Below are 23988 nucleotides of genomic sequence, written 5' to 3'. Positions count from 1 at the left end.
GACTTGGCAGCGGTAGTTCTCAGGTGACATACCCCAGAACCAGAGAGGAGAGAGCCCGATTCCTCACAGGGCTGTGCTATTCCACCTTCAGCCATGGGTTATGTTGTTGCTTGGGCACTGTCAGCCCCAAATCTGGTTTAATGCCAAGCTGTGGTGACCATAGACACCCTTTGAACTGCAGCGACACCCCAGGTGCACTGGCCAGGTAGGGACCACAGGAGGTTGGCTCCAGGGTGTGTCCAGCCCATCTCTCCCAGTCCCACCCTGCCAGCCACCTTCTAATTAATTTCCTTTCAATGTGCACAAATCCATGCACCAGGCCACTAGTCTATATATATAAAAGGCTAATATGGAAAGTGTCCCTGTGGGAGTTCGACTGGGAGACCAGGAGTTCTATTGCTCGCTATGACATGCGCTGACCACCAGGGGGTGGAGCGGAATGGAGGCCCTGATTGGCCCTGATTACCAGCCAGGGCTAGGGACTCTATCTGTGCACGAATTTTGTGCACCGGGCCTCTAGTATCATATACATAGCACAATAAGGCTGTAATGGCCAAAAACTGGAAACAGACTAAATGTTTACCAAAATAGAGTTCAGGATGAATAGTATTTATAAAAGAGAGATTTTATAAATATGAATAAGTGGGGAGATATGCCATGTTCATGGATTATAATACATAGTTGGTATTGTTAAGACATTCAGATCCCCAAATTGAGTAAGCATTCAATCTAATCCCTTTCAATTCTTTCATATTATATTTTATTTTTTTCTATCACCATTTATCCCTTCTATGCTTTCTCCCCCCTACATCTATTTGCCTCCCCTTTGCAAACACCACATTGTTGTCCATGTCCAGAGTTCTCTCTCCTTTTCTGCTCAATCCCTCTACTCCGCAACACCAACTCACAGCCTGCCCCTTCCAACACCAAAGCTGTCTGCCTGCTTTCTATCCCTTTCAAAATCCCACTAGGCTTTTCTTTCTCTTTCCCCTTCCTGCCTTTGTCTCGCTCCCTCCCTTTCTCTCTCTCTCATTCTTTCTGATGGAAACTAACAAGTTGATTCTAAATTTACATTCATGCAAAGGACACAGAAAATGCATATTAAACCTGAAAAATAAAGCTTGAGAACTTACACTACCAAACTTTAAGTCTTATTAAAAAGCTATAGGAATCAAGAAAGATGATACTGACAAAAGGATTGACAAATCAATGAAACAAAACTGAAATTCTAGAAATAAATCCACATAGATAGGTAGTCATGGATTATCAACAAAGCTACCAAAACAATCCAATGGGAGAGAAGTGTCTTCAACAAATGGTTCTGCAATAACTAGATATCCATATGTGAAAAGGCTAACTTGGTCTCAATTCATACAATATGCAAAAGTTAATCTGACTTGATTAATAGAACTAAATATAAAAATTAAGCTATAAAATTTCCAGAAGAAAACATAAGAGAACATCATCATGGTTTGGGAGTAGCCAAAGATTTCTTAGGACACAGAAAGCGATAAAAATAAAATAAAGAATTAGATAAATTAGACTTCATCAGAAGTTCAAAACTTCTGCTTATCAATATACACAAAGTCTTGTTACATAGGATAAAGAACTTCTACCAGTTGGTAATAAAAGATAACTCATCCTCAAAAATACTGTGTAAAGGATTTGAAGAGACTCTTCCCTAAGGAATGTGTATGAATGGCCAATCAGCACATGAAAAAAATGCTCAACATCATTACTCACTTGGGAAATGCAAATTCAAACTATAATGACATACTATTAAGTATCCATTAGAAGGGTTAAAAATAAAAACAATGACAATGCCAAATGTTGATGAGCACATGGAGCAACTGGAACTCTCAGATATTGCTGGTAGAGGTAAAAATGATAGAACCATTTTGGAAAAAAAGTCTTTCTTAAAAACTGAACATATACCTACTCTGTGACCCAGTAATTTCATTCTTAGCTATTTACCTAAGAGGAAAAAAAGCATTTTTCCATGAGGACTTGCACAATGTTCATAACAGGTTTATTCATAATACCTTAAAAACTGGAAACAGACTAAATGTTTACCAAAATGAGAATGAGTAGACTGATATATTCATACAAGGGGACATTACTCAACAATAAAGAGAAATACCTTATACTTCTACTGAAAAATATAAATTTCAAAGATATCCTGAGTGAAATAAATTTCACACAAAATGTATACACACTATCTGAAGGTTAGAACAGAAAAAAAATTCATCTGTGATGGAAAAAATCAATCAGACCAGTCATTCCCTTTTTGAGAAAGATGGCAGGAGGCATGAAAAAATTTTCTGAACTGGTGGTACTGTTTTATACCTTTGAAAGGGCCTAGAAAACAACAGTCTTATATATTTGTCAAAATTCACCAAGTGGCATATTTAAGAACTGAGTGGTTCATTGTGTATATGTTTTACCTTTAAAAAAGAACCATAAACAAATTATACATAATGAAGCATTTAGGCATGAAGCGCATTGATGTCTGCAGCTGTCTTTGCAACGTATCAAAAAAATCGAACTGACGGATAGATAAAGGAACAATCAGATGCATAGATATAGTAATTGTAAATATATAGTTAACACAGTAAATATAGTAAAATATTAATTGTAGAATCTAGATGGCAGATATATGTTATTCATTCTACAAATCTTTCAACTTTTGTATGTTTGAAAATTTTAAAATGTTAAAATTTCTAATATCTTGCTTTATCCAGAAGAAAGCTGTTCAAGTTTGAGTAGAAGTCATTAAGTATGATTAAGTATAAATTGGCTGCTTCTGAAAATTTGAATTATGAGACAAACAGCACATTTTCCCTATCTCTGAAAAGACTCAGCAAGGCTTTTCTCTCAAAAATAGATAGAGAGAAAAAAAAAAATCACTGACCTTTTTTCTTTTCCTTTGCTTGGTTTTTGCTGAGTCTTGTCCAACAGTCCCATTCCCGAGGGATCCTGCTGTGGCTTTCCCTGCATGCTGTGGTCCAGAGGATGGAGCTGTTGGTGTAGGAGGAGGTGTATTCTCAGGGGAGTCTGGGTAGGACTTCATGCAAGATCCCTGCCCAAAGAGATGTGGCTTTGAAATCAAGTGACCAGGACTTCTCCTAACATTTGATTTTGTTTAGTATCTCATGAACTTAACACTAGTTGAAGCTTACAAATATACAAACACAACTTATTATCACCAAGTTCACAGGAATGGTGCCTCCATCTTGCCCCTAAAGTGTCTAAATATCTTCATGTATAATTTGTCTAATCACTTAAATATAATCAGGAGTCCTCAGATACAGCTTCTAAACTTCCTGTGGATTTTGTCAGATACAGACATTTCTACCTGGAAGTTCTGTTAGCATTTAAAACTTACATGTTTCAAAAGGAACCTCTAAATTTTCCCCCCAAAACTAGATACCTTTCAGACACTTTTTTTTTATCAGTGTTGACCAGCCCTCTCCCAGTGTCTCAGGGTCACTGTAGAGACCTCTGGCTCCTCCCACATCTAATTCCTTCCTTCTTTCAGAAACCCCTCATATCTATCTGGTTTCATTGGCTATGACTGTAAGTCTATTCTCTCTGCTCTGTAGAAGTACTTCAAATATTTAAAAATCATTATACTTCACAGCCTTTTCTACAGGTCAAACATCTCAGGTTCCTTCAACCACTGGTACATGTTTTCAGGTTCCTTCACTCCCTGTCCACACTCCTTAGACATCCTCCACTGTGTGTCAACCTCCACCCTATAAGATGGTGCCTAAACACTAAATCCAAACAAAGCAAGCTTCCTTACTGTAACATCATAATATCGGCTCTTAAGAAATTTATAGGCAAATAAAAGTCTCTTTTTTACATATGGTATTAATAACCTGTCATCCTATCAACCATACATACTAACCATACTATCTACTCGCCTACACTTCCCTATAATTTTTTTAAAAAATGACGCTAAACGTTGTAAAATGTTTTGCTGAAATTCAGATATTGGTTTCTTTGATCTGCATGCCTAGAAACATTATCAAACAGGAAGGATAAAGCTAATCTGGCATAAGTGTTCTTAGGAAAAACAAGATAGCTCCTAAAAATCATTGCTTCCTGGGCATAAGCCATATGCTAGAAAAAAATCTAGAAAATTAATTTGAATGAATTACTATTAAACTTGCTAATATGAGAAACCCAAACTGAAACAGCTCAGTTCTTTATAACACTTAATGCTTAAGAAATGATAATCATTAAGATAAAATGCATTTTGTATTAACTTCATGCCTTAAGTTTCCAATTTCAATCCACCGTATGTAGCACCTCCACTTGGATTTTCTTCAGACACCTATTTGAGCCAAGAAATCTTCAACACTTCCTTCCTTAATAACTAAGTGTCTAAGGCCTTAATTTTCTAATCTGACTTTCTACTACCCCTCCCCCATGAGTCCTTTCCTTGAATATTTTAGTCAGAGATTTTCTTTTCCTTGTACAATTATACTGATGCTGCCTCTGAGGCAGAGTATTCTCCTCTTCACTTTTACTGTCTCATCAAAGTCCTATCTCTCCTTCAACACCCAGCTTCCTCTTTGAAGTCTTTTTGATTGTAATTAGGAAGTGATGTTTACCTTCACTCTGTCTATACCAGTGATGGCGAACCTTTTGAGCTCGGCGTGTCAGCATTTTGAAAAACCCTAACTAAACTCTGGTGCCATGTCACATATAGAAATTTTATATTTGCAACCATAGTAAAACAAAGACTTATATTTTTGATATTTATTTTATATATTTAAATGCCATTTAACAAAGAAAAATCAACCAAAAAAATGAGTTTGCGTGTCACCTCTGACACGCGTGTCATAGGTTTACCATCACTGGTCTATACCATACATTTGGAAATTAGTATATGCCATCTTTTTGCTCATTTCTCTCCTTGTGTGTGTTTGCTCATTTCTTTCCTTGTTTGTTTACCTCCCTGAACAGAGATCATATCAGTCTCCAGAGTTCCCATTTGCACCCAAAGAGGTCAAGTCCTTAAAGCTGGCCCTGATGTTGGTTGCTGATTTATAATGGTGATGAGTAAGACTCTGACTTTGGAGTGGCCATTCTCTTTGTGTTTAGTGAGGTGACCAGCCCTCTGAATACTTCCAGTCCACCTGAATGTTCATTTTGACTACCAGTCACCTAGGAGGATGCGTGTCTGGCGGGCAAGAGGAAAGTTTGGGGCTTGTACTAACATATTTAGTCAGGATGCTTTCTGAAACTCCTGCTTGCACCTCCCAGACAGCCCAGGAGCCCAGCACACATAGACCATTTTTCTAACTGCTGGTAGCTGGGAACAGCGGCTGTGGTTGCTGAGCAGCTGCCCAGGGCTGCTCGGCCACCCTGGAGAACCAAGAAAGGGGAGAAATAGAGAACTTTCCTAGCCATGCAAGCAATCCTTGAGTGTTAAGAGAAAACTAGGCTTGTTGTGTTCACTGTACATTTCTTCAATTAGAAATGTTACAACAAATTTGTGTGATGTTAATGAAAAGCATACTTATACGCATATTCATAAAGAGAACATGTACCAAAGACCTTTTAAAGGGTGTTCTTTGACATCATAATTTGGGCTTGTTACATAAACAAATAGTGTTTAATCAACCCGGTAATCTTTAGGGACTTTAAAAGTATGCTGACTGATAATGATGTATGACCTTTCCCAAGAAAAAAAGGATTTCTAATAGGTGTAAACATTTTAATTCCTACTTGGATTCCAAGCCAATATGATTCTTTAAGGAGCATAAAAATATGTCAAATTTTTGGCCTGTAATAATATGCTGTATAGACATATATAGTCATGGACTTACTAAGTAACCTAGAGCAGAGTTACTTAAAGTTGGAGTCCCTAGGGTTCACAGATCCCTTAGATCCATAGAATGGTTTCAGAGGGTCTTTGAACACCCTGAAATTGTATACAAAATCTCCAAATGTGTTTATGAGGAAAGGGTTTATAGTTTTCATCAAATTATCAAAGGGGCTTATCCATTTTTAGGTTATATGTTTCACCCAACTTGATCTACAGCTTATTTCACAATTATACATGTAGATGTTAACCTAACTTCTGTGCTGCCTTCTCTATGGTTCTTAGACTGAATTATATGAAACTGCTAGTAAAAAAGGTCAAATATTAGTAAATTCATTCAATGGATGATACTACATTTCTGGTTTTTAGGTACAGGCTGCTTTACAGAGAATATTTTTTATACTGAAGTTATACAAAGCCTTAAAGTGGGCACGAAGACTGCAGTCCCCACAGGTGGGGATCTCAGCAAGAGAAACTGGATCAGAAGAGATGTGATCCTCACAGGATAGAGCCAATCTACACCAAAGGATAAATGGAGCTGTGCTTCGGTAAACCATGTTTAGAGATGGTTCAATAACTAGAATGTAAAATTATCAATCAATGTCAGGAATTAATATTATATGACTAATAATCCTTTCACCTGTGAAGCACAAAGAAATAAATAACTTTTTTTAATGGTATTCAATTACCAAAACCAGTGGTTCATCTCCCATGGAAATGAGAAATGCCCTGTAACAATCTCTCTTTAATTGAAGGGCTAGGAAAGTGAAATAAGACAAGGAAAAAGTTCATAGTATTAAGTGAATGTTAGGATTAGGCACATAGCAGGTTCTCAATAAATATTTGTTTGAATGTTGACTGAATTCAGATTCTTTGAGTAAAGGCCACAAATGCCAACATAACCTTTTCCAAAGAACTATTTGTATAAATATTGGACATGAGGAAAAAATCCATAGAAATGCCAGACAGATTTTTTGATACTTACCTCGGCAGAGCTGTGATACTGAATGAAGGCGGCCGAAATGGCGTGGCCGAACGGGTCTCCTGCCTTGGTTCCCATGTCCTGCCTCACAAGTAGAGCCAGATCCACCAACTAGAAGATCGGAGCAATGGAAACAAAGTCAGGTAACTGGGAACAATAACCTGTGTCACTGAAGTGGCAAACAAAAAGCAGTCCGTTCCAAATGTTGCTGAGAATACTGTCTGCTTAAAAGTCTGTACTGTGGACATGAGCGCATGCTTTCATTGACTGGTATACGGACTTCCCATGGACAGAAATGATATATGCTGACCTTCCAGTGGAGTGGTTCACAAACTTTTATTTCATAATCACTAGACAATCATTTTAAAATAAAGATTTCTGGGCTTTAGGCATATGCTGCTTTACAGTGAATATTTTTACTACTGAAATTATACAAAGCCCTCATACTCTAATTCAGTAGGTCTGCTCTGGGGTGTCATCTAGGAATTTAAATTTTAAACAAGAACCAAGGAGATGCTAATGCTTGTGGTCTAAAGACCATGTTAGAGAATGGAGTCTAAACTCAGATTTTTGCACCCATTCAAGTAGATTGAACATATTTAGAAAAGTATTTGGAGATCAAAAATGACCTCTAAACATGGCAGATGTGTGCTCGAAATTCAATATTGAGAAATACTATGTAGGGTTTTATTTCTGGTTAAAATAAAGTTGCAGGAAATAGTTACTTTTACCCTTACCACCAACAGAACTGAGGAAACAAAGAAACATGATTGAACTAAATCTCCGAAAATGGTAAGATTGTCATAGCAGAACTCCTGGGTGTTCTCATCCCTGGTGGAGCAGCAGGTGGAGTCATGGACAGGGCTAAGGAGAAAGCAGCCATGTAAGGGCTGATATGACAGATTAGAATTCTTACCTGTGCCACAGTTTCATACGCTAAATATGCCAAAATTTCCATAGCGATAACATTGGGTTTTATCTCCATACTGCTACAGTCCAACCAGTCTCGAAATTTGGACGCTTTTTTGGCTAGTTAGTAAAAACAACAATAAAAATAAGCATAGAAAATTTAATTTTTAAAGTGCTTTTTTCTTTGTTTTTTTTTTGTTAATCCTCACCCAAGAATATTTTTCTATTGACTTTTTAGAGAGAGTGAAAGAGAGAGGAAAAGACAGAAAGAAACATTGATGTGAGAGAAACACATTGATTGGTTGCCTCCCGCACGACCCGCTCTCCCCAGGGCTGGGGAGGAGCCTGCAACAAAGGTATGTGCCCTTGACCAGAATCGAACCCAGGACCCTTTGGTCCTCAGGCCGATGCAATGTCCACTGTGCCAAACCAGCTAGGGCTTTAACTGTTTTAATATTGCAAATTACTATCACAAAGTGAAAAATGTCTCTTCAAAATTGCATATGAAAGATAATGTATACAATATACAATGCTTTTGAAGTTTTATTAATCTAGATATTCTAGCCCCAAGAGGTTTCTTATGCATTGGGTCCTTTATTTTATATTCATGATACATAACATAGTATACAAAGCCACTTAATGTTTAGCACTTTTCCCAATATGTCAGAAAGTTTTCAGTTAACAGTGACTATAGCTTATGTTATAACAATAATCAGAAGAGTTACTTTCTTGCCAAAACTTTAATTTATTATTGTGGGGGGGGGAAACCCTGCAAGAAAAAAAAAAACCTGTGATGAAAAAAGGAATGTATAGAAATTGTACTTATAATACCTTTCAACATGTGTCTCTTATTAGAATAGGATTAAGGTAGCGAATTTAGAATTAAATAGAATAAACTGATACCTGGCCCGATCTAATACTGTGGTTACATTTTCCTTGTTACAAAGATGTCCAAATTCTTAAACCCAAATCTCAAAACCATCTGGACTAATCCAACCTGCCTTTATATTATTCCCTATGAAAATGTCTCCTGGCCTTGAGTATAATCTTCTCTCTGTGTTCAACCCTGTTCCTTTCCCTCCATGGATTACCCTCCTATCACTCTTTATTCATATGAATACTGCCCATGCTGACCAAAGATATCGTTCCCCACTCTAGTCATTTACTGAACACTTATCAGCTATCCTTTCCTGTCTGCTAATAGTTTCTCAAACCGTATTATAAGTTCTCTTTGGGCAAACACCATGGGTCGGTATCTCAGTATATCTAACAATAAAGGGAACCTTCCATAAAATCTCTCTGAAGTGCCACAGTGCTAAGCAGAGTCTAGATACAGAGCCTTCATTAGATATTACTAATTTAACTATTAACCTAGAGGGAAAAGATTGATAATGAAGATTTTATCATGTCTTTAACATAATCATCTTTAAAAAACCCCAACAATTACTCTTTTGATTAATCTGGTCCCACAGGTCTATAAAACACTTAACAGTAACTCAAAGCATGATGTTTTGATCCTCACAGATACAGTCTTCATGGATTCCACATACAGAAGAGTTTTTTCCTAAATAAATCACAGAAGACCTTAAGTCCTGCTATCGAAGCGCATATCCAAAGTTGTCAACTGTGGCAGAATTATGGTAATCCCCCTTAAAGCTATCTCCCTAAAGTAACCAATCTTCCAAATGCTCTCTGACATGCAACATTCCATTTAACTAGGAAGCTGCAATAGCTCACAAACACTTGTTTAACATATGTGGAATACTTCTGAAGTTAACGTTAACAGGCAGCAATTTGGCAAGATCAATAAAATGTACCTTATTCATTTCTCCCTCTGACAGACTGTTCAAAACACAGAGACAGATATCTTGTGACTATGCTCTAAAAAATTTACTTTAAAAGTGAGAGAAAGAATAGTTCCTAGTATTCCATCAGATCTGTTCACCTAAGGAACAGCATTAGAACTTTCTCTCTAGATTTTAAGCATTGAGAATACAGGGACAAGAATCATGTGTCCACCATTATATCCCAGCACCCAGAACAGTGCCTGGCATTAGTAGACTCACAGTAAATATTTCTAGGAGAAATTAATTAAAGAATAAACAAACAAATGAATGAAAGATATTTCTTCAGTAGAAGGGTAGGCTGCAAACCTTTTTATACATCTAAAAAAGCCACAGGGGTCCCATACACCCACTTGGGTAACTGCTATTCCAGCAGCAGGTGAAGATGCTCTGAGCTAATTCCCTTCCTGTCACCCAGAGCAAAACTGCTCAGAGATGGACCCTCTCAGGGTATTGTTGGTTCTAGAAAAGGAGGCACACATGCTCTGAGTCATGATAGTTTGTTTCCATCAAGAAGTGAGGGGGCATCCGAATGGATGAGTTCCTCCTCCTTCACCCCTCTTCTCAATATCTGAGGAGAAAGGGCAACCCTGGACACTGATCAACAATTTAAATAGAATCCTGAAAGGTTGAAAGTTCTTAGGATTCTTAGCTTTCTCATACTACCTGGGGTTTTCAGCCCATGCTAGATAACCATATATAATAATTTCACATAAAAATTTTAGTTCTTTGAGAAGAGTCTTCCTTAGAGGGCATGGTTTTCCCTGGAATCTTTTATAGTAGAAGTTCTTTCTTTCTTTCCTTCTATAAATATTCATTGGTCAGCTGTGGATTGCCAGCCTTTACATTTCCCCATATACCAGAGGGCCTGGAGGTAATATATCTTCATTCTCTTAGTTTCTCCCACTGGGAAAATATAGAACAAGTAGATAGAATTCTTACCAATAATATGGGCTACAAGACAATGTAATCATGTTTTAACAAATAACTACTAGTCTACAATTTTCTACCCAACTAAACTATCATTTCAATATGAGGAAAAGCTCAGCTGGTGTGGCTCAGTGTCTGACTATCAACCTATGAACCAAGAGATCATCAATTCGATTCCCAGTCAGGGCACATGCCTGGGTTGCAGGCTCGATCCCCAGTAGGGGGCGTGCAGGAGTCAGCTGATAGATGTTTTTCTTGCATTGATATTTCTGTCTCTCTATCCCTCTTCTTTCCTCTCTCTCAAAAAAATTAAGAAAAATCAATAAATATGAAGGGAAAATAAAGCCATTTTAAGACAAAAATGAGTGCTTTAACAAGGCTGAGAAGGCAAGTTTACATACTTATCAACTTTAAAAAATTTAACTCAGGGATGTATATTAAAATATTAAAGGTGACAACTAAAATAATCGAATAGGATACATAATATCCAAATTGGTTAAGGAAAATGGAATGAAGAAAACTCAATTGGTCCAATAGAACAAAGAAAAGGAAGAAAAGTAAATTAAAAAGCAAAGGAAGAAAAGTAAATTAAAAAGCACAGTAAATTTAAAAGACAAAACAAGACAGCATATATAAACCCAGATTATAATTACATCTAAATTAAATTCAACAATTAAAATACAAAGAGACCCTTAGATTGACTAAAAAGAAAGCTTATATATTTGTTTACAAAATCCACAAATTAAACAAAAGGTTGAAAGGAAGGGATTGGAAAAAGATTTATAAAATTATAACTGAATTAAAGCTTTTTAATTAAAATTAATATCAGACTTTAAAAGACTAAGGGAAACAACTATTGACATCCTATCTAATAAAACAGAAAAAGGGTAATTAACCATACCTCCGCTACGCTTCCTATTGGCTAATCAGGGCGATATGCAAATTAACTGCCAACAAAGATGGCGGTTAATTTGCATACATAGGTGCCAAGGGAAAGAGCGAAGCCAGCTGGCCCTGGGCAGGAGCAGCGAGCCAAGGCCAGCGTGGCGAGAGAAGAGCAAAGAGGGGGGCCTGCCCGCTGCACGCGCGGCAGGCCGGGGGCTTAGCTAAGGCTTAGCACATACTCCCCGGTGGCCCCCTAGCAGGGGATCCTGGCAGCTTCCTGACAGGAGGGCGGCCCGGAGAGCCGAGTGGGGTAGGGGCTGCAGGGGCAGGGCAGCTGGAGCCAAGTTCCCGGGGGTCTGAGGAGAGTGCTTGACAGGAGCCTGGACTGCTAAAAAGGAAAAGGAAGCGGCCACAGGGAGGTCTTCCAATCCCCCTGCACGGACACCCTACTGCAGCCCCCGCACCCTCGGGGGGATGGGGAGGCTGACCAGACAAGGAGAAGACCCAGTCTTGCGGGTAGCTGCAGCCTGTATCTCCGACTCCCAATCTCTTCCCCTGCCACCCCTGCCAGGGGCGCCCACAACAATAGCACGCCTGCGACAACCCGTCAGCACCCCCGAGGCAGCTGAGGCCTGTGGCCTGCCGCTGCTGGGGCCCCTCCGCTGGGGCCAGGCACGCCTCTCCTCCCTACAACTCCAGACCCGGGTAGAGGCAGGCCTAAGCAGCCCCTCAGGGTCAGACTCATCCCCCGCAACACCCCCTCCCTGACAACAGTGGCGCTGTCTCCACAGCAGAAGTGCACTGAACCTTGCCGGGGGTGCGGCTAAACCCGCCCTCCTAGCCCGCCTAGCCCACCCTGGCCCGGCCCCTGCCCTGCTCCAGGAGATTGGAGCCCCGCCCTGAGCACACACAGCTGTGAAAAGGCCATGTACAATTTAAAGAATGGTGTCAAGTGGGGAGGTTTGACAGTTACTCCCCTTTCAGCCTTGCCACCCCCCAGCACCCCCTAGCACTCCCCCCTCCCCCTAGCCAGCGCCTCCAGGGATGACCACCACTACAGGGCTGCTGGCCAGAGCCCACCCCTCTGAGGCCTGTGGAACCATCTGCAAAGCTTCCATAGCTACAGTCCAGGAAACAATCATGCCCTCCTCCCCTAATCAGCACCTGCTACCTGCGAGGGTACCCGTGGGCTTAAAAATAACAATTCCTTCCCATTTAGACATCACTTACTTGATGAAACATTTCTAGGTTTATTAGCTCAAAATCTCCTCATGACAACCCAGTGAGGTAGGCGGAGAAGAGATTACAATTCCCATGGTATATGCATATGCAGAAATGAAGCTCAGAGAGGAAAAGTGTCAAGCACAGTGGTTCCCAAAGTGCAGCACATGCCCCACGGGCAGGCGGGGGGCGGGAATGGGCTGGAGGGTGGCAATTTGATTTTAAGTGGGGACAATTCCAGAATGAGTTAACAGTGAATTTTATGCATTTCTTATGGTTCGAAGGGGCCTCATCTACAGCGTATCCTATACAATGAAAGGCTAATATGTAAATGACTGAATGGTGGAATGACCGGTCACTATGCTGTGCACTGACCACCAGAGGGCAGACACTCAACACAGGAGCTGCCCTCTGCTGGTCAGTGTGCTCCCACAGCGGGAGAGCCGCTCAGCCAGAAGCCAGGCTCACAGCTGGCGAGCACAGCAGCAGTGGTGGGAGCCTCTCCCGCCTCTGTGGCAATGCTAAGGATGTCCAACTGACGGCTTAGGCCCACTAAGTCATCAGTTGGACATCCCCCCGGGGCTCCCAGACTGTGAGAGGGCACAGGCCACACTGAGGGGACCCCCCCCCCCCCCCGTGCACCAATTTCGTGCACTGGGCCTTTAGTATAAATATAAAACAAAAGACTAGTGAATTTGACCAGTATCCCAATTCTACAACTTAACCTCAGCCTATAAAGTTCTAGACTTGTTACCTTAAAATGCATCAGTAGCCCTGGCCGGTGTGGCTCAGTTGGCTGCAGCACTGTCCTGTACACCAGAATGTGGCAGGTTTGATTCCCGGTCAGGGCTCATGCCTGTGTTGCGGGCAGCAGGCAACAGATTTATGTTTCTCTCTCACATCAATCTCTCTCTCTCTCTCCCTCTCTCCCTCTCTTTCTCTCTGTCTCTCTCCCTTTCCCTCCTTGCCCTTCTTTCCCTTCCTCTCTCTAACATCAATTACAATTTTTTTTTTACAGAGAGAAAAAAAGATAAAACACACCAGTAGTCCCAATTCATGAATGCTATGACCAACTACTTAAGAGGACCTATCTATCACAGTTCCTACATCTCAGTAGTTTATCAGAAGGGAAGGAAGGAAGAGAGCCCAACAGTCTGACCAGTGTGGGCATCAGCTCTGAATTTGCTGGCCCCCTTGGATTCAGCATTCCCAACCACAGCACTTTGGCATATAAAACAGATTCTCCCACTAAGGTTTCATAATGAAGCACCCATGGGTAACATATAAAGAAACATTTTTAAAGGCCCTAGTCTCTCTTATTTAAATTAAAAAAAAATTAAGCATAATATACTGTTTATACTATAATTATTTTGTAAAGAAAGGAAAAATATTAACTTTTAACCCGATACAGTTTATTATTGAGTTACAAACAAGAAAATGGAGTTATTAAAACTCTAATTATCAAATACAAGATGTATTAGAACACTTCAATGACTATATGTTTTAATGTGAAAATAGCACTTCTGTTTCTTTAAGTGAGTTAAATTTAAAATATGATTTTAAAAAATAGTTCAATAGCACTAAATGTTACTTTATAAACTGGAAATTTATACTTATAAAAGACTTGAATGCCATTTTTAAACCTAAAAATTACAATACAAAAACCTTTCATTTGCTGAAATTGCCATGATCTGAAGTGTCATTTACTTAATGCTTCACAGATGTATGATGCCAAATTGTTAGTCAGACTGCAAAGTATATTTAGTTAGGAAAAAAATCTTCCAAAACATGTTTTCCTATATTTTACTGACATTTACATGCGGCACTATTTGAAATGTGTCATTTATTTGCACTTTATGATCTATAAATGAAGCTCTCATTTTCTTTTTCCAAATCAAACACGCTGTTATTGTGACCACATAGTAGCTCTTTGTTTAAAGACACCATTGTGTGTATAATCCCTCAAACCAGGGTCATGTGCTACTTTGTCAGATTTTTAACTGGACTTTTCATCACACTTACTCTTTGACCTTTACCCCAAGAGTCTTAGTCATCACTGAACGGTTGCTGGGAGGATGTTTTGCTACACAATTGAGCCCCCTATTTATCACGAGCCTTAATGTGCTTGTAGTAAGCCTGGGTGCATTGTCAGGACAGCACTAATTTACCACCAGGTCAGTATTACAAGAGCACGAATAAAGAATTTGGCTAACAGTTCATTGGTCTGTCCTGTGGCGATATGAGTATGTGTAAATAAATGGAAAATTTGGTATCTATTAATATGTATAAAGGGCTTTTAAAGGTCATGACTGTACCAAGGGAGTCCATTATGGATCAAGTACAATCAGCAATACTAGAGTAAATATGACTAAGGAACTGAAATGAAAATGGGAATATTAAGACAAAGGAATTTTTCTGACTAAAACCTATGTGAATAATTAACATAGCTCTCTGTGTATTACTCAGACCCTTTAAAATCTCTTACTACTATTAATTGCAAAACAGTAGAGTGGGGTAAAACCTTTTATAGGCTCCCCAACAATGCAGAGGCTGTTTCTGTAGCAGTTATAACTATGCATATATTAAATTCACCAATTTCCAAGGAACAGATTGTGTCATACTTTGCTATATCTGTAACACACATTCTCTTAAACATATAATGAAGTAAAGTTAAAGGCTTACTTACAGAAACTCAATTGTCGACTTTCACAGAATTCCGCATATTGGGCTGAATCCATAATTCGAGTTTGTCTTTCTGCTCTCTAATAGACAAAAATAAAAAAGCACAAAACACTTTGAAAGCAACTAGACTATTGTATATGCTTTCACAGCTAAAACTTAGAACTGAAGTTCCATGTTCCTTGCCTTACTCTTGGCGAATAGATTAGCACTACCCAAAATACCATGACACATAAAATTAAAAGTAACCGTTTTGAAGCTTGTTTCTTTTGGAAATAAAGTTTAAAATACCATTTTCCACTCCTCTGTTATTATCATTATAGTGGAAGAAGAAACCAAAGGACCTCACTTCTCAGATTGTGCGCTTCTAACTTTTCTAAACTGTCCCATCCTTTAATTAAAAAAAAAAGAAAAGAAAAGAAAGAAAGAAAACTGTGAGAAGACAATAACCAGTCACATAGGAAAATTGTTATTAATGATTACGGTCCATCTGCCCTAAAGCTGGGATTTTTAAATATTAAATAGGAGTCAACAAATGGGATCCATAGATTTCCCTTCAGTTAGAACATGGAGCCAGAGCTAACAAATCCATATTTTAAATTGCAAAGAAAATAAAGAAAAAGGTAAACACAACACAAATCCTTTCATCTGAGTCCAGGTATGACTCACAGTTTGGTATAGCTTCACTCATGGGTTTCTGATTCAGTAGAGCAGATGTTTGCTGCTTCATTGTCCCACACGAGGTAGGATAATTATAATTCACCCACAGTTTGGTGGGAAAGAATATGACCGCTTCCGCTTCCTTGGCAAGGGAAGCATTTTGAAATGAGACAGGCTGGTACTTCTTGGAATGAATTTCTGGCCAGTAAAGAAAAAAAATTCCCTGAGATTTTAATTTTTTTCTGCTTTGGAAGGACTTTCAGCAAGTTTTCTTTATCATAGTTGTTGGAGTACATAAGTACCACTTACAATGTCTGTGGATATTTTTATATTTTTTAAACTAAAATTATTCTGTTTTTCATTTCATTTGATTGGGGGGAGTGATCAACTTAACTCCAATGATATATCAGTTGATGGGATGAGCAATGGTACACTAGTTTCAGCTCAATACAGAAAAGATATAGACGGGGTGGTGGGAGGCAAGTTAACATTTACTAGCTACTGTGGTTCCTTCTAAGGCCACTGAGTACATTTTCCCTTCTTTCTCTTCCTTCCCTCCCTCGTCTCTTTTTTTTCCTTTCTAATCTCCCACACACATACAAACACATATATGCACTGACACAAACCAAGACTTTTGTTTATTTTCTCTATAGTTCAAGTATCCTTTCTGAGCACATGCAAGTAAATATTACACGTGTGTGTGTGTGTGTGTGTGTGTATGCATCCTTGTGTGTGGGTACGAAACATCATGGTCCTTAAGGGTACAATACTTTGTGAATTTTATGTACTTAGAAGTATTTTTTGATATGTGAATGCATGACTTAGTTTTGTTCTTTTTAAATGTAACTGAAACAACATTTTTTGCTACTGGGGAACAGGAAGTAAGGATGGGATAATTTTTGTGTTTTGAACATAAATCAATTACTATTGTGCTTATTAAAACTTCTAAGACTGATAATACTCTATCATGTCTGTCTGTCTGTCTGAGTTTCACTATAGCAGGAACTTCTCAGGTTTGAATTTCTAGAAAATATCTGACATGGTAAATAAACAAACATTCACGAATGAACAAGTGCTACCATTTTAGTCTGAATCAGGGAAAATAGCTATCACCATAACGCGGCCAGTCTTTTAAATAGTGATTGTCTAGCATTACTATTTGTCTTCTTTGCTACTTTCCAGCGAGGCAGCCTCATCCACCCAACACATGCTGGACAGAAAGGGCTTAGATAAGCACGAAAAAGACAAAGTTCCGAACGGGATTCTTAAGATGAAATTTTCTTCTACCAAGTTGAATAATCAAGATTTACATCTATGCTTAGGTCACTGATGTCCCAGCAGTACGCATTTTAGAAATGGGAGTTGGGAGTACTTATCCTAAGAGGTTAAGGCTGCCAGGCTGCCAGCTATAATTGAGGTGTGTAGCTAGCTGGAAGATTCTGAGCCGCGAAGCCTATCATCTGACTATATTTAAGAGACACTAAAAGCCTTTCAACGATTACAGCTAGCTTCATTCCTTCTCGACACTGTCTTCAGTGTCTGCTCTCTTTTCTTCATTCAGCATCTTAGTTTGATTTCGATTCCTCTGTCACCTAAGCAGTAACCTTAGATCTCGGGAGTGCCATGAAGCTGGCCCTCAGGCATGCATGGAACCATTCACTAAATGCCTAGCACACAGCAAACAGTGCAAAGCAGTTGACTCAACAGCAAAGATTTATAGGCATACAAAATGATGGCATGTTAGAGCTAGACGCAGCCATGGGCAAACTACGGCCCGCGGGCCGTGCCGGCCCGTTTGAAATGAATAAAACTAAAAAAAAAAAAAAGACCGCACCCTTTTATGTAATGATGTTTACTTTGAATTTATATTAGTTCACACAAACACTCCATCCATGCTTTTGTTCCGGCCCTCCGGTCCAGTTTAAGAACCCATTGTGGCCCTCGAGTCAAAAAGTTTGCCCACCCCTGAGCAAGAGGGTGGCTTAACCTTCACCTTGTTCCATCCTCTCATTTTAAGGAGAAGGAAATTGAGGTCCAGGGAGAATTCAGAAGTCTAGGCCTACTGATTCCTGAGCCACCTAGTTTCATTATATAAAGCTGTCTCCAACCTGTAGTACTTTATACCTCCAGTAATTTTCTTTGGAATTCTGTAAACTCTATACATTGTGTTACTAAAACATGTCCTGTAGCCCTATAATTAACATGCCCAAACTATTCATGAGAAAATAAAATTAGTGGGGCCCTGGTTCAGCAAAGGAGGCACAGCCCGGGGAGTGCCGAGTGCACAGGCTGTGATGAACCTGACAGTGTACTGGATGCTGCAAAGGTGCCATAGGTGTGTGAAGTCACTGTTTCTCTTCCACCTTCTGGAAGCCACAAAAGGCAGGGGTGCAGGACCCCAGAGGTGGTATCCGGCTAAAAGTTGCCTTGTCCATTGACCTTGGTGGGGCATGAAAACATTACCATTTTCTATGTGAGCCATGGCCTGGAAAAGCATGCACACTGCTCAGAGCGTGGTGCAGTGAGCTCAACGTGACATCAGACACAACCTGGGATGTGAGGATGATGAGGGTGACGCCTCTCTCTTCCCCATGAATTGTTTCAAATAACCAAAAAAAGAGAGACCAATGTGCCTTATGAAAGAATTACCACCATTCAGCATCTGCTTATACTACCTCCCGTCCTTACACTATCACCTTAAGTCCTGGGGAAGAAAGGAAATACCTAACCTCCATGGACTCTGTGTTCTTTAAAAACAGTAACTATGTTTTGCTTCTATAATCAAGCATTGGCCAATGTTTAGCTTGGATTTACTGGGCCTCGGTCAATGTTTGCTGGCTCGCTGAATGACTGGGCAGATGGATTGACGGACTGAGGCAAAAGAAATGCATATAAATTCTTGTTGGCTGATCTAAAATCAGAAACTGTAATATCAGTAATCAAACTGTATGAATTCCAGAGAGGGTAGGTAGTCTTTTTAACCAAAGACCCATAAAAAATCAAGACACTGGCCAACGATTAAATAAGTTTGGCTTTTATTTTCTGTGTTGTCCTATTTCCACTTTCCCTCCGCTCTATGCAGATGACCTGTTCTAATCCCCACGGAAGCACACACTGGCCGTCCTGTTTTACTCCTGCCACAGTAAAAAAATCTCTGGAAAAGATGCAAGAGGTAAAAATCACAAACCTAGTAAAGCAGCATGATCAGAATAACAATGCCTACTCTTTACATACAGCGACATCATAACCTTTAAGATAAACAGTTAATTTAAAGCATACAGTTCATAAAGTAAAACTTGGGTCCTAAATGACCTAGTCTGTGGTATATCACTGAATCATCAGAGTAGGTTTATCATAGTGTTTATTCATACTGAACATTCTCAAATTACTCAATGTTCTTCTGATCTCAGACTGCCACATGAATGTAAGGTCACTGCTGGGTTAGTCAGCTCCTGTATCTACGAGTCCAGTTGTCATCTGTCAGCTCCACCCACTCCGTGACTTCTTTAAGCATCAGCAGTGCTCTTTTTCTTTCTTTCTTTTTTTTAAAAATTAAATTTATTGGGGTGACATTGGTCAACATCAACATATAGGTTTCAGGCGTGGGTTTCTATGTTATAAGATCTGTATATTGTGCCATGTGCCCACCACCCAAAGTAGCAGTGCTCTTGAACACTCAAAAATGTGCTATACGCTCAGAGGTTTTTCTAAAATGGAACTTCACTCGTGTTACCATACGGCAAAGGATTACCATATAGGGGCAGACATAGAAAAATTACTTTTGGAAGAATTACTCCTAAAATTTTCTAAACACTCAACAATATTTTTAACATGAATTGGAATGGCTCTTAAAAATGTAAACCAGAATAAGTTATGTTGTTAATTGTTCACTCATCTCACTACCAAGAAGTTACAGCCTTTTCTGGTTATTGTAAAACAAACTAGAAGGCGAATGCCATGCCAGATGAACTCGTTTTGGGGTCCTACCTAAATAAAAACAGGGAAGCAAATAGCTCTATGATGCAGTACCTACTACAATTTGTGTGTTTGTTTAATCTTGAACACAGCAGACGCGTAGTATATATTTGTTAATTTAAATTTTTGGTTTAAAGTTTTTATTTCAATTAGTGTGAAATTGGTTGTGTCTTTGAATAAGCCTTTCAGCATGACAGGCAGCGTCTGCCCTGCCAGCACCAGTTTGTGTCCTTGCGTCTCAGGCTGGAGGACTTGCGCAGCATGCAGTTCATTTCCATCCTCCACAGGCTTTCAGTGAAGCGTATGAAAGGTTATAGAAGCTCTGTGCTGGCATATCTCTTGGCAGCTTTTCAAGACACATGACATTTATCTTTCCTCAGCAATACTGAATCAGAGAACATAACTTTAAACTGAGATGAAAGTTTCTCTGCTCTCACTTCCACCTCAGATTTTTTTAAAAATCTTATTTTGATTACTCTTAGAAGTCTTACATTGGAAATGCAAAGTCCTTTCTGCACAAAAAAGGCAAAATGCCAATGTAACCTACCAGCTTCTTCATGTTAGACAGAAACTGGTTGCTGGACTTGAAAACTTCAGATGGAGCGGTGGGCAGCGGCAGCCAGCAACCTGGCAACATGTGAATTATGGCATGGCATGCGTGTTCATGTATGTTGTGGTCTATTGGCAGCAGATCAGTGAACATCACAGAACGCCGAACAAACTGAGAAACCCTATCCCCAACTCACAGTAAAGAAGAGAACTGAGGTGCAGGAAGGTTAAAGGGTTTACCTAGATTGTTGCAGAGGCAACCCAGTGCCCAGGAGGGTACTGGTCCTGCTGCTGGGTCAGTTCGTAACTGAAGATTCCCTTACTCAAGAGTCAAGTGAGTCTCCCTTGAAACATTCGGTGGACTTTCATTGCCGTTATGCCAATGCCCAGCTCATCATTTGGGACTGGAGCGCTGCAACAGGTTCCTAGCTGGTTCTTTCCACATTTTTAAGCTCCCAGCCCACCTGGGCACAACAATGTTAAATAGAAACAGAGAAAAGGCCTCGGCACACAGCAGGACCTTCCCCCGCTCCATCCCACACCATTCTCACTCTCTGCATCATAAACTGAAACAAATGGCTCTCACCATCAAATTCAAGTTCAGATGCTTGGTCTACAAATGCAGACATAATCTGACCCATTCTAGATAGGCAGACATTATTCTCACTAAAAGGTGACACTTTCTTTGCTTTCTCTCTGTCATCCTTTGCCATATCCCTCATTGTTGCCCCCTGCCCCTCCTTCATGACTGTGCTGGCCATTTCCTCTCCCACCCACATGGCAATTGAATGCCTTCCCTTCCAGGAGAGGTACCACCTCCTCTAGACAGTTTTCCCTGAAGGTCCCAGGTGACCTGATTTCTCTCTTCTGAAACATATTTGTTCTTCTAGATTGCATTATATGCACTTTTCTATGTGTGCTACTTTTGTCTCTCCTAAAAAATTATACCTATAAGAATGTATTAATGGAAAAAGCAAGTTGTTAATTAGAATGTAGGCACCTAGATCCAGTTTATGTTTAAACATACACCGACACACCACACACGAGTGTGCAAATGTTTAGAAGCATATACATTATACTTTCAATAGTATTTATCTCCGGGGGTAGTTCCAGGAAATTTACTTTTGCAGCTACACATTTCAGTAGTTTTATTTTTTTTCTTAAGTGAATTACAATCAGAAAATAACTTTAAATAAAGAATCTTTCCCCTTGAATTAATTTTGCTTGACTTACAGAGGTCATTAGATAAATGTCCACACACAAAAATAATCAAGAGGAAGAAAATCACAGAGAAAAGCACATCCTTGGGTAGATGTTCAGAGAGACAATATGAATATGTTACTGCGATATTGAGTGAGTCAGCTAAGAATCCTGACTGATGTCATCTTCAAATCAAATGTTTAAGTTTGTCCCAGAATTTTCTCTGAATTATATAATTGAATAAACATATTTTGTAGCCTAAACAGTAAAAGTTTCCATTGGTGCTAATTTGTTCTCCCCGTGATTGTTATAATTTACCAATTTTGTGTGTCTAAGGCAATTTTGTGTGGTTGGCAAACTGCGGCTCGCGAGCCACATGCAGTTCTTTGGCCCCTTGAGTGTGGCTCTTCCTAAGCCTTAGGAGTACCCTAATTAAGTTAATAACAATGTACCTACCTATATAGTTTACGTTTAAAAAATTTGGCTCTCAAAAGAAATTTCATTCGTTGTACTGTTGGTATTTGGCTCTGTTGACTAATGAGTTTGCCTACCACTGGTCTAAGGTATTAAGAATGTATTAGAGTACTCATATGAAGTTTCCTAAAGAAATAACTGTGGAGTCTAGGAGGACATTCAAAGAATTTAAAAGGAATTTCATGCTAAAAATAAGTGAGTAATTCTCAGCAAGTACAAAGCATCAGTGATTAAGAAACACACAAAGGGATATTTGTGAAATTAGTTCATAACTGAGTTGTTTCAAAATATTGGATTTTTGGGTCTATATTAGTCAATGTAACTATAGGAGTTTTTTCTTTTGTCTATATTTTAAACTATCAAGAGTGAGGATAAATTGGTTGCATAAGGAAAATACAGTTTTTATTAAAATAAAAATACATTTAAAATTGTATAATGTCTGTTTAAAAATTTTAAATATGGATTTATTAAACTAGTAGAGGGGGAAATTATACACAATAAAATATTTCCTGTCCTGGGATAGAATGTGTGCTAAGAAAAGTGTCGTGTTTTTTTTTTCAATAACCTAGTACCATACAACCCAGTACCGAGTTTAGCTGTCAATCTTCATGTGGTGTTAGTACTAATTTTTACTAATGTTCTCCTAAAACTGTAAACATGCTCTATAATAACTAAGCTGGCAAATAATATGAAAAGCTATATGCATTTCTGCCCAAACTAGTTCTCAACGTAATAGAAGACTGACATCTTTTTTTATTTTCCTAATTGAGGACACTGTAACCCGTTCTTGTGGTTTTTACTTGGCTGTATCTCTAAAAGTGAACATGCTAGGTTAATATGTGTAAGCTCTTGAGGTATTCTGAACGACGTTCCTAAAAATCCTCATTGTTTATGTCATATCCGGATGAGATGAGATGGCTTTAGAGTCTAGCAAATATACAAGGATACAGTTAAATATTTTGGTCATTAGGGTAAAGCTTCACAACACTGCCTGAAAAATATGTATAGGAAGCTACTATTACACAAAATTCAGTTCATACTTTTTCTTTATTCTTGAGTTAGACTGTAGACCGTTGCATTTTGATGTAGCCAAGATCACATTCTCAGGCAGTGTAAGACGCATACCGAGCGGAGGTTGGCTTCACTTAGGCACAGGAAAGGTCTGGCTCCTTTAAAATAAAATGCTGCTGAGGGGAAGCCTGTCAGTGCAGCCTGGAGGGCTCTCACCATCCTCCCCAGGGAGGCATGGAGCTCTGCACACAGCAAGAGAGGGCCCTGCTGAGTTTTTCCATAAGGATTTTTTTTCCTTTGAAAATAAAGTTTCATCTTATATTACTTCATCAATTTAATTCCCTCTAAGCAAGTCCAACCAGCTGTACCTTTACAATATATCTGGAATAAACCAAGTCATCTCCTTCCACCTTCACTGCCTCTGATCTGGTCCAGGCCATCACTGCCCTCTCTCCCCTGGATAACTGAATAATCTCCTAATGGACCCTCCTGCCTCCACTTGTCCTCTTCTGCTACCCAACATTGCACAACAGCCAGAGTAATCTTTTAAGAAAAGAAAACTGGACCATACCATTTATGATATAACTTCAATAGTTTCTCCTCGAATGTAGAATAAAACCCATCATCTTCACTCAGAATGGCCTATGAAGCCTTATATAATTTGGTGCCCAGTTTTCAATCTGATGTCATCTTCTTTCACTCCCTCATTCCATTCCAGCCACACTGGCCTATCCTGCTGTTTCATGAAAATGCTAAACACTTTCCTATCCTAAGACCTTTGCGTTCCTCTCTCTGTTCAGAATCTTAATCCCACATCACTGTCTTGCTCCCTC

The 23988-nt window shown here is 39.3% G+C and overlaps 1 protein-coding gene across 4 annotated transcripts in view; it reads right to left on the bottom strand.

The window, feature by feature from the left end:
• Window positions 1–23988, bottom strand: part of SUPT3H (SPT3 homolog, SAGA and STAGA complex component) — a 464074-nt gene that overhangs the window by 113245 nt on the left and 326841 nt on the right. For all 4 annotated transcript variants that reach the window (XM_059701548.1, XM_059701547.1, XM_059701551.1 and 1 more), the window contains exons 7-10: window positions 15294–15369; window positions 7735–7847; window positions 6822–6929; window positions 2912–3079 (exon numbers count right to left, since the gene is read on the bottom strand). In XM_059701548.1, coding sequence (XP_059557531.1) covers window positions 2912–3079; window positions 6822–6929; window positions 7735–7847; window positions 15294–15369 — 465 coding nt within the window. The remainder of the gene's footprint in view (window positions 1–2911; window positions 3080–6821; window positions 6930–7734; window positions 7848–15293; window positions 15370–23988) is intronic.

Source organism: Myotis daubentonii, chromosome 6, assembly GCF_963259705.1.
Source record: "Myotis daubentonii chromosome 6, mMyoDau2.1, whole genome shotgun sequence".
NCBI lineage: Eukaryota > Metazoa > Chordata > Mammalia > Chiroptera > Vespertilionidae > Myotis > Myotis daubentonii.
The sequence above is the reverse complement of the archived record's forward strand: the minus strand, read 5'-3'. Positions and strand labels throughout refer to the sequence as shown.